The sequence below is a fragment of the Juglans regia genome, chromosome 15 (assembly GCF_001411555.2).
Source record: "Juglans regia cultivar Chandler chromosome 15, Walnut 2.0, whole genome shotgun sequence".
NCBI classification, from domain to species: Eukaryota; Viridiplantae; Streptophyta; class Magnoliopsida; order Fagales; family Juglandaceae; genus Juglans; species Juglans regia.
In genome coordinates, this window is record NC_049915.1 from 16,841,262 (window position 1) to 16,851,773 (window position 10,512).

At 34.9% G+C, this 10,512-nt stretch overlaps 1 protein-coding gene across 1 annotated transcript; it reads right to left on the reverse strand.

The window, feature by feature from the left end:
- Positions 1 to 924: 924 nt before the first annotated feature.
- LOC109020074 lies at positions 925 to 10,299 on the reverse strand. Its single transcript, XM_035686034.1, has 6 exons — positions 10,172 to 10,299; positions 8,268 to 8,349; positions 4,557 to 4,607; positions 4,357 to 4,461; positions 4,050 to 4,231; positions 925 to 1,240 (listed from the first exon to the last, which is right to left on the reverse strand). The coding sequence occupies exons 2-6, from the start codon at positions 8,271 to 8,273 to the stop codon at positions 1,225 to 1,227; spliced, it is 360 nt and encodes a 119-aa protein (XP_035541927.1). The 5' UTR covers positions 8,274 to 8,349; positions 10,172 to 10,299; the 3' UTR covers positions 925 to 1,224.
- Between the last annotated feature and the right edge of the window lie 213 nt (positions 10,300 to 10,512).

Sequence of the window (10,512 nt, forward strand, 5' to 3'; positions counted from 1 at the left end):
TTGATTTTCCAACTTCAAGATATTCAAAGTAAGGGTGTTCAACCGGATCCGGATATCCGGCCATAACTGGATCCGGATCCGGGTGCTAAAATCCTGGCAGTTAACCGCTCGGATTAATCCGGATTTAATCCGGGCGGATAACCGGATTCAATCCGGATATCCGGATTTAATCCGGATCCGGGTAATAACCGGATTTAGTCCGAGTTTAATTTTTTATTTTTTTTTAAAAGGACTTTAAAACTTAAAAAAATGTTTTTATAGCACTTAGTTTTTTTTTTTTTTTTTTTTAAATTCTGATAATAAATTCACAAACAAAATCAATAAAAATACAAAATAAATAATATTGTTGTTACATCACAATGCAAAACATAAATTTACAAAAAACAAAATAAATAATAATAATACATCACAAATAATTAACTAAAACATAAATTTACAAAGAATAAGACATAATAATACATCACAACTAATTAAACGAAAACATAAATTTACAAAGAACAAAAAAAATAATAATACATCACAACTAATTAAACTAAAACATAAATTATAAAGAACAAAAGAAATAAATTTACAAAGATCAAAATTTATTAGTCTTCACATCTTGAAACTCCAAACAACATGATCTTGAAACATAAACAACATGATCTTCTACTCTCTCTTTCATCTCCTTGAGAGACTGTTGGAATTCTGGATTTCTGCAATCAATAGAATGACAAGTACTGTAATCTCCCATACTAAACATCAACCACATTTTAAAGAAGACAGTACAAACAAAATGGTGATGCAAGGAAAAAAAAAAAACTAGTTTTCTTCAGCTTCAAAATAGGCAGTTCCTACAGATGCCCTATTATAAAAATTAGTTCAAAATTAGCTTACTATATATGCAGTTTCCTTTATTGAATTAGCTGTCTAGTCCCTGCAGTAGATAACAGTTGTAATCATCAATAGCATTTGCCATCCATGATATTTTCATACATGTACAAATAAATGAAAATGTAGAGGACTACACAAATTACTACAGTTACATGTACAAGGGACTACGGCCTTTTATTATCAACTGCATCACAAGACACACCTTCAATAGTCTAACTAGATTCATTCTCACCTTGCAACAAAGCAACAGATATTATGGCAGCAAGAAGTTTTTGAATTTGTACTTGGAAGTTGGAAGCAAACTAATAAGTTCGTGTGAAAGACCTTGACTTTGAGTTCCAACCACATCACCTAAGTCAAGTAGCTCCTGCAGAACAGAGCTATAACCTTAATAATTATTCTACTAAAGAAACATCAACATCCAAAGCACCAACCAAGTTTCAATTCTAATTACATAACTCATTAGAATTGATATAGTGATGTATTATGATATTTATGGATCAATACAAAATCTGTGGTGCTGCAGTCATGAACTGAGGACACCTATGGCTGCGGTAATTGGGTTACTGGACATTCTCATATGTGATGATTGCCTCACAAATGAACAGTACGCAACTGTTACCCAAATTAGAAAGTACTCAACAGCTCTACTCCGGCTTCTAAACAATATATTGGATTTGAGCAAGCATTTACTTATGATTGTGAGCAAGCCAAGAGGAATGTATCAATTGATTCTCACATAAAACAATCTAGTGCATATGATCATACAGTTAATAAGGAGAGAAGTGATCTCCTTCCAATTTTTACCAGACAATCTATTACAATATCTCAATTTGAAGGCATAAAGTTTTTCTCCTATGAAACCACAACACATCCTTTCTTAGCTCATGAAGTTTGAAAGTTTAAAGCTCTATATATTTATTTATCTAAGTAGTATCTTAAATTCATTAAGACTCTTGAGGACCATAAGTTTGTCAGTAATCTTTTTCATAAGTATGGCTACTTAGAAACAGCAAAGAGCAAACTTGTTTTATGTTTTCATAATACTAATTAAGACTTCTCTTGCTTAAAAGTTTTATAATCTGATGTATATACAGACCAAGCATTTCTATACAGACCAAGCATTTCTCTTCAAAGAAAAAACCACACAAAATAGACATGAACACACCACCAGCCAAAGCTGCACAAAGAAATTTAACAAAGCCAGCCAGATTCTGAATCAATCATTCACTACAAAACAGGCAACAGACAACATTCAGATACTCCAACAGCAAAACACAAAGAAGCTTCAGACATCAATCAAGACAAGAAGCCCCAACCAACAAACCCAAGCCACAACCAGAAACCCACCAAGCCATAACCAGCCAACACAACTACTCCAATCAAGAAGGATACCAAATTGAGAGATCTACAAGAATATGTTTAAGAGCAAAATACCAATCATAATCTAAACTGTCAAGCTTGCCACTGAAATGTTAATGGACCACTGAACTAGCAATACCTAGCCCTTATAATAACATATAAATTAATAAAAACAACCAAAACTAGAAACAGACCCACCTTGCCCCCTAAAATAATATGCAAAAATCTTGATTAATTCTCCAAAACCATAAACAAACCCTCCCCATCTGAAGCAACCACTCATATCATACATAAGAGAAAAAAAAAAAAAACCCCTCTTATTCTCTTTTTCATAACTCGGTCGTTTACAATCAAACCCTAAAACACCCAAAAATACAATAAAACCCTAAAACACAAAAATCCCAAAACACAAATCGTTTACAAAAAAAGCCCAACACTCATAATCAAAAATCCCGAAACCCATCATTTATAGAAACTAACAAAGTAGAGAAAGAGAGATGACCATAACTTACAGAAACTAACAGAGTAGAGAAAGAGAGACGACATGGTAGAGAAGGGCTTGAGAAATATACCTTACAAGCTTAGGAGAAGAGAAAGGAGAAGCGTGTTGCGTCGAAGAGAGTAGGAGAAGAGAAAGGAGAAGCGAAGGGATTCAGAGAAGGGATTAGGGATTTTGCAGCGTGGGGCGGGTTTTTTTTTTTTAATGACCCGGTTATGGATAACCGGGTCACCGAACCGGATCCGTAACCGGATTTGGATTTTTTTCACCTGCCTGGGTGTAATCCGGGCGGTTGGATAACCGCCCGGATTACACCCGGATTTCCGGGTTCCGGACCGGACCGGAAAAAAACCGGTCTGGATGCACACCCCTAATTCAAAGAATGATGAGATTTTCCAGCTTCAAGATATTCAAAGAATGATGACTTGTTTTCAAGAAGTTCAAGTTTTGCATGTCAACAAGTTGGGGAATTCTGCTGCACATCAGTTGGCAAGACATGCTTGGAGTGTTAGTGACATTGACATGTGGTGGGATTTTTGTCCTTACTTTGTAACTCAAGCCGTTTGGCTTGATAAAAGCAATCTCTTGTAACTTGTAAGGACTTGTTTTGATTCAATGAATGAATTGTTGGTTATCAACAAAAAATAAAAAAAACTAATAACTTTCTGTCTACTCTTGTAATACTAGTATTTTCATTTTATCACAATATACTATTTAATTAAAATATTTTACATATGTACTAATTATAGTTAAAACAAAATCCCATAATATGATGAGAATATTTTTAATGCAATTGAAAAAAGGAAACTGGTGTGGACTTGAACCTGACTTTAGTTTTTCCATAAGAAAGAATATTCAACTTTGACAATTTAATTGGGGCCTGCAATCCATCTTAGCTCGTTTTTCTAACTGTGAGAATCTTTTTTCCCCCCAAGAGGATTAGAAAATCTACAAAAGAATGCAACATAAAAACGGGATTTACTTTGATTTGCAATTTTCGGCAAGTCTTTTGATTCTATTACAATCCCACCTAGAATAAGAAGAATCTCAACCTCTTTCAAAGTCGGCAATTCTAACCTGCCCGCCCGAATACAAGTTCATAAAGACTTCAAATGCAGAGTAGATAAATGTACCGCATTCGATTAGAAAAAAGAAACATATTCTCGACCGATATGACAAACAAACAAGGTAAAATTCGTTGCTTCAAATAAACAGAAATGACAAATTACTAGAGCAGGGTAAAAAAACACGAGAGAATGTTTTAAGTGCCTTCTTGACAGCTCTTCTAAGCATTATTGGTGCTCCAAAATATTACCATGCAAAGGGGCTTAAAACCACATTAGCTATTGCCAAAATGGCATGGCCACAGCTTGCTGAATGTTTTGAAGAGTACGTTGAGGCAGAGAAGAATCCAGGACCCATACATTGTGAAGAGTCAAGACAACAAATATATGAACCCAAAACATGACAGCAGCAGCTTCCCTTCCAGATAAGAATCTGGTTAATAGAACAAGGCCACGTGTTAGTTCGAATCCATTTCGTCAATTGTTTAGCAACAAAAACTCAAAACAGATAGTTGCAGTTTTAAAATTCTTGCAATGCACCCTTGCTCGGAGACTTACATTCCAAGAGCCTCCACCGAAGACCTTGAGTAAATACCATTGACAATCATAAAGTCCTTCCCCTTCTTCACCACTAGGCTTTAGCCATGCGGTCAAAAGGATGATCTAAAAAATGTAACTTGGTAAGCATACACCATAGTAGTAAAATTAATCAACCCTTCTTTCCAGAAAATAAATATATAAATGGAACAAGATATAACCTTCAGTATCCCGTCCAGAAGAACACTTTCAGTGTCGAAAACTGCTTGGAACTACAAGGGTGTGATGCTAAATTATTCGATAAAGCCCAAAGATGCTGCCAGCAACCAAAATTTCTCCAGAGTTCAAATTAGATACTGCAAAATGACCAACCTTTTCAATATTTCATCTTCTATGGACTTTCAAAAATAAACATGAAAATGATTTTATGATTACGAGCAATCCCTATCAATAGGCATATTGCTAATTGGCACAGAGAGATGATCTTGGAACATTTAATTCTTTCTTTTTGATTGGAATATTGTAGATCTTTACAAAATAAGAGGATCAATATCCAGTGACGTAGCTTTTTTTGGAGCCCAATCATTACTCAAGTTTGTCAAGATCAGTAATTTACCAATCTATAAGGAAACATTGCATGTTCAAAGGCCTTTCTCTCTTTGCTTGGCGATATGGAAATTTTAAATTCCATCATCATTCTAGTGTCCATAAGCCACAAGACTTTCAAACACAAACCAAAGAATATTATAGTATTTCAAGAATAACAAAGAGTCGAAAAATAATACTTAAATACATAAGGTATAGGTATGGAGCTGGACCTCCATACTTGTACCTATCCTCACATTAAAATCTACAGTTTTGCGAAGTGGGACCACATGTGGGGACACAATAAAGCGATTTCCCAAAATCTCAATAAGTAAAATTAAGTCTTAACACTGAAAAAATTCATGATGGAAAAGGAAAATTGTGCAAACAAGAAAGATTTAGAGAAATATAATATTAGACATTTTGCAATACCACATCGTACAGAAAACATTACATACCCCAAAATCACGATTTATTTTTAAACTACTTATATGTCTGAAGAACACTGCATAATGTTTGTATGAGAGTGAGAAGCAACAAGATAATAGCACCAATGCTTGCAGTACCCTTTCAAGATGTGTTAAAATAATCCTTTCTAAAGGTAGTCGTTATAACATAATACCAATGTTTACTACAGAATTGAGTCAAAGCTTCACAGATATCATGGTATTATTTATTTATGTTCCAACTAGAGATATTTGTGCATATATCGTTGGGTAGAGTTGCCATAATATTATCAATCGGTCTCTTCACAATGATCCCCTCTCGAAGAAGTAAATCCATATCGCTTCTTGCATGGATAAGAAAACCTAACATGAAAAAATAATCGGTAACCAATAGTGACATTGCTCCAAGGCCACCACGTTCCGAGCACAAATCTGTGTAATTGTTTCAGTTAAACTTTGGAATTTTCAATATTGCGTTACTATATTTTATGTCAAGCCAGCAGTCGCGATCGGTTGAACTTAGCTTGAACTTCATTCCTGTCTCAGCCAATTCGTAGGCACAAAACATTACCTGCACTTCCTTATTTCTTTCTGATAATATTCTGCCAGGTACTGAAGGTAGGTAAAAGTGTCTAAGGAGATAAGCAAAGTGCTTTATGTCCATAGAAGGTCTAGTGTTAGGAACAAGTTTTTGAGTGTTAAGACAATCAAAGTACTCAAAAGTAAGCTCCATGAAGGTTGGGTACGGTGTGGATAGAATACTATAAAAAAGAAGTAAGGAAGTGCAGGTAAAGTTTTGTGCCTAAGAACTGGTTGAGACAGGAATGAAGTTCAGGCCAAGTTCAACCGACCGCGATTGTTGGCTTGACATAAAATATAGTGACGGAGTGTTGGAAATTCCAAAGTTTAACTTCAACGATTACGCACAGATTTGTGCTCGGAACGTGGTGGCCTTGGAACAATGTCACTATCGAGAATATGCATATGTTACTGATTATTTTTTCATGTTAGGTTTTCTTATCCATGCAAGAAGCGATATGGATTTACTTCTTCGAGAGGGGATCATTGTTAAGAGACCGATTGATAATATTATAGCCACTTCACCCAACGATACATGCACAAATATCTCCAGTTGAAACATAAATAAAAAATACCATGATATCTGTGAAGCTTTGACCAAATTCTACAGTAAACATTGGTATTATGTTCTAACGACTACCTTGAGAAATTATTATTTTAACACACCTGGTAAGGATACTGCAAGCATTGGTGCTATTATCTTGTTACTTCTCACTCTCGTACAAACTGTATGCAGTGTACTTCAGACATATAAGCAGTTTAAAAATGAATCGTGATTTTGTGTTATGTAATGTCTTCTGTGTATGATGTAGTATTGCAAAATGTCTAATATTATATTTCTCTAAATCTTTCTTGTTTGCACAATTTTCTTTTTCCATCATGAAGTTTTTCAGTGTTAAACTTAATTTTACTTATTGAGATTTTGGAAAATCTCATTATTGCGTCCCCCACATGTGGTTCTGCTTCGCAAAACCGTAGATTTTGATGTGAGGATGGATATAAGTATGGAGGTCCAGCTCCATACTTGTACCTTATGCATTTAAGTATTATTTTTCAACTCTTTGTTATTCTTGAAAGACTATAATATTCTTTTGTTTATATTTGGAAGACTTGTGGCTCATGAATATTAGAATGGTGATGTAATTTAAAATTTCCAAATCACCAAGCAACGAGAGAAGGCCTTCGAACATGCAATGTTTCCTTACAAATTGACAAATTGCTGATCTTGACAAATTTGAGTAATGATTGAGCTCCAAAAAAAGCTACCTCGCTGGATATTGATCATCTGATTTTGTAAAGATCAGCAATATTCCAATAAAAAAGAAAGAATTGAAAGTTCTAAAACCATCTCTCTGTGCCAATTAGCAATATGCCTATTGATAGGGATTGCTCGTAATCATAAAATCATTTTTATGTTTACTTTTGAAAGTCCATAGAAGATGAAATATTGAAACAGTTGGTCATTTTACAGGATCTAGGCTCATCTATTTATGGTTGGTTTTTATTTGTTTAGCGCAGCAGGATGAAGGTCTGCCACTACCCAAGTTTCGGAGTTCATAGAATCTGATTTATTGATCACTGAAAGTTGAATATATGGTTCAATTTATCACTAGATGTCATAAAATGAATATGCTTTCTTCAATACCACCTCATCTACAGTCCGGCAATCTAATAATTAGCCCCTACACTCATGTCAACTTTAAGGATAGTCGTAGGCACACTGATTCAAAGAATGCTGCTCCTACTGCCAGGGTATAGGCGGCTCATTGTTCGACAGTGCACACAACAACAGCACAATAACAGCAAAACAACAGTGAGGGACCTTGAATTACAAATTAACAGCAAAGCCAAAAATAGACAATGTGAATTTGATAACATAAAACAAAAAATACAAGAAACAGTCAGAAGTGTTTTGGTAGACTAGAAGTGTTATGACGGCATTTTTTTGCCATTTCAGTAAGAAACAACCAGCCCTTAGCCAAGTGTTGCCTCAGTCACCATTGATCCATCATTAGTCTTTGATACCATTTCTCGACCACTTCCTTTTCTGGATTAAATATGACCTAATCCACCCAGCCCAATGGCCCCAATCCCGATATCTTTTTTAAAAAGTTAATTCATTTCATTAAAAAATGCATAGAAAAAATAAATGTCAAGCAAAACAGAGACACTACAAAGTATGCTGATCATCTATTCAGAATAGAATTTTCATTTTAGACTTCAAAACCTTTTAACAAAATTTTAACCATGGTTATACAAGTGTGCAAAAATAGACACGTCCAACAACAGTGAAGTCCACATATTGAGCCATAGATTTCTTACAAGCATAACTTGTAACCAAGTAAATGTAACAGAGGGCCATATATAAAGAAGTATACCACCTGCTGGCTGAAACAAACCGGACCTAAAATATGTGGAAAGCACACAAAAATAATAGTTAAGAAGTTTTCCAAAAATTCAAAAATAAAGAGTTGGTTGTTTGTAATGATACTAAACATGTATAAGTTTAGTGGAAATAGTAGGACACTCAAAATCAGTCAGCAATCCTGTCTTTGATTTAATGTCCCAAGTGAGTGATAAATCAAAACCACCAAGTGCTTCATTTGGTATATTATTATTATTATTATTATAAACAAAGTCCAACCAACCAAATAATATAAGTCCAAAAGATTCTATTACCTAAAAGAAAAACTCTCGTTTTCACAAACAACAAAAAATTTATATATCAACTTTGAATCGAAACAGAGGCATTCCTTTCAACGCTTTGGTGCTTCTAGTACAGTCCTATTTTTCTGTCCTCTTCTACATCGACAGGGACTCCCAATACCATTCAATAACAAACCATACTTTATGTCTAATATAGTGGACACAAACACAACATGGAATGATGGTCAACAATATCATGCTTTTTAAAAGAAAATAGTGTATCAGGCCATTTATAAAAAAAATGAAAAAAAAGTCACAATAGTCGAATAAAACAAACACAAAAAGTTGATTAATGAAGACTTATAAACAGTTAGTGACAGCTTTGTGAAAGAATCAACCACTTAAAGAAATGAACTACCAGCATAAAATAGGTTATATTGTAATTGTGAGGGTACGGAGCATAATTCTTTGTTCCATGATAGAATTACCCATAATAGAATCATGAGCATTTTTTTTGGGTAACTAGAAATCACTCAAACCTATTATATGCATGATGGACTCTCAAACTTCAGAGAATAAGGTGTGAATAGGTAACTGTGTTTAGCAAAGATAAAATATACCATAACTGTTTTTTTCCTTAAAAAATGCTTAGATGTAATTTAACCTGAAGCACATTATGCCTTTGCTGGCATTGACAAACCTGCCTTCAAGTTCAAGCTACGGGTTGGGGAATATAGCCCCAGATAAAGAAATCACGCCAAATGTTTTACAAGACATTTTTTTAGTACTGTGTTTAGTGGAGAAGCTTCAGACTATATAAATCATACATTAATACTCTTCCACTTTTTTTTTTTTTTCGTTTTTCCTATAAAAATCATGAGCATCACGAAACCTTTGAAAGGAAAGTCTCTGAAATACTGCCAAACCACACCCATCCACACAACAATAACTACAAGTTCAAGGAATTCTGCAGTGGCAATACTGCTGTAAAGCCATGATGAAGGCAGATTCTACTAAAATACAATTCTGAGAAAGACATTGTAAAAAAGAAGCAGCCGTAAGACACATTTTAGTAAAAGAACTTGATTAAAAACATATTTAATTATCTACATTAATTAACCAATCATGCAAGCTAGTGACTTTGTTTGAGTGTTTAGGGAAAAAGCATTACAAACGCAAACATCAGTATGGTTGCCACTGGAAAGTGCTCAGGCAAACAATAAAATAGATTTATTTTCTTCTTTAAATATGAAAATTTTGTCAAAATATAAAACAGTATATACAAACCATACAAATGCCACAAAAAAAGGAAAATACAAGGGAAAAAAACGTGTCGTAAAGTGAAATTAGGTTGAAATTAGGCAAGAACCTACAAGGCTCTGAGTTGAGTCCGACATCACAGTATAGCACAAAAATTTCCGATGATCTAATTCCAGCAAATCACAGTCTCACAGGTACTATCATTGTGCAATGTAGAGAGAGACGAGGGGTCATGACCGAGCGACAGTTAGAGAGAGAGAGAGAGAGAGAGAGAGAGAGAGAGAGACGGATGGAGTCTAAAATACAGAAGAGAAACTCACCGGCGTCGGAGAGGCGGCGAGAAGACGGCGATTTCGACGGTGAGAGACTCCCCGGCGCCGGCAATCCCAAACCCCAGTTGAGAAGAGAAGAGAGAGAGAGAGAGAGAGAGAGTATCGATCGGGCGGGACGGTGGGAACTGGGAAAAATAAGGCGCAGGGGGTAAATTAAGGGTGTTTACTGTAGCTTCTTATTAGGGCGACCTATATCTCGCCGTAAAAAGATAACAACAAAAAATACTACTTTTGCGCGGCGAAATTAAACGCGACAAAAATTTTCGCCGTAATTAAAAGTAGTATTTGCGACAATGTTATTTCGGCGATGTAAATTCGCCGAAAATATC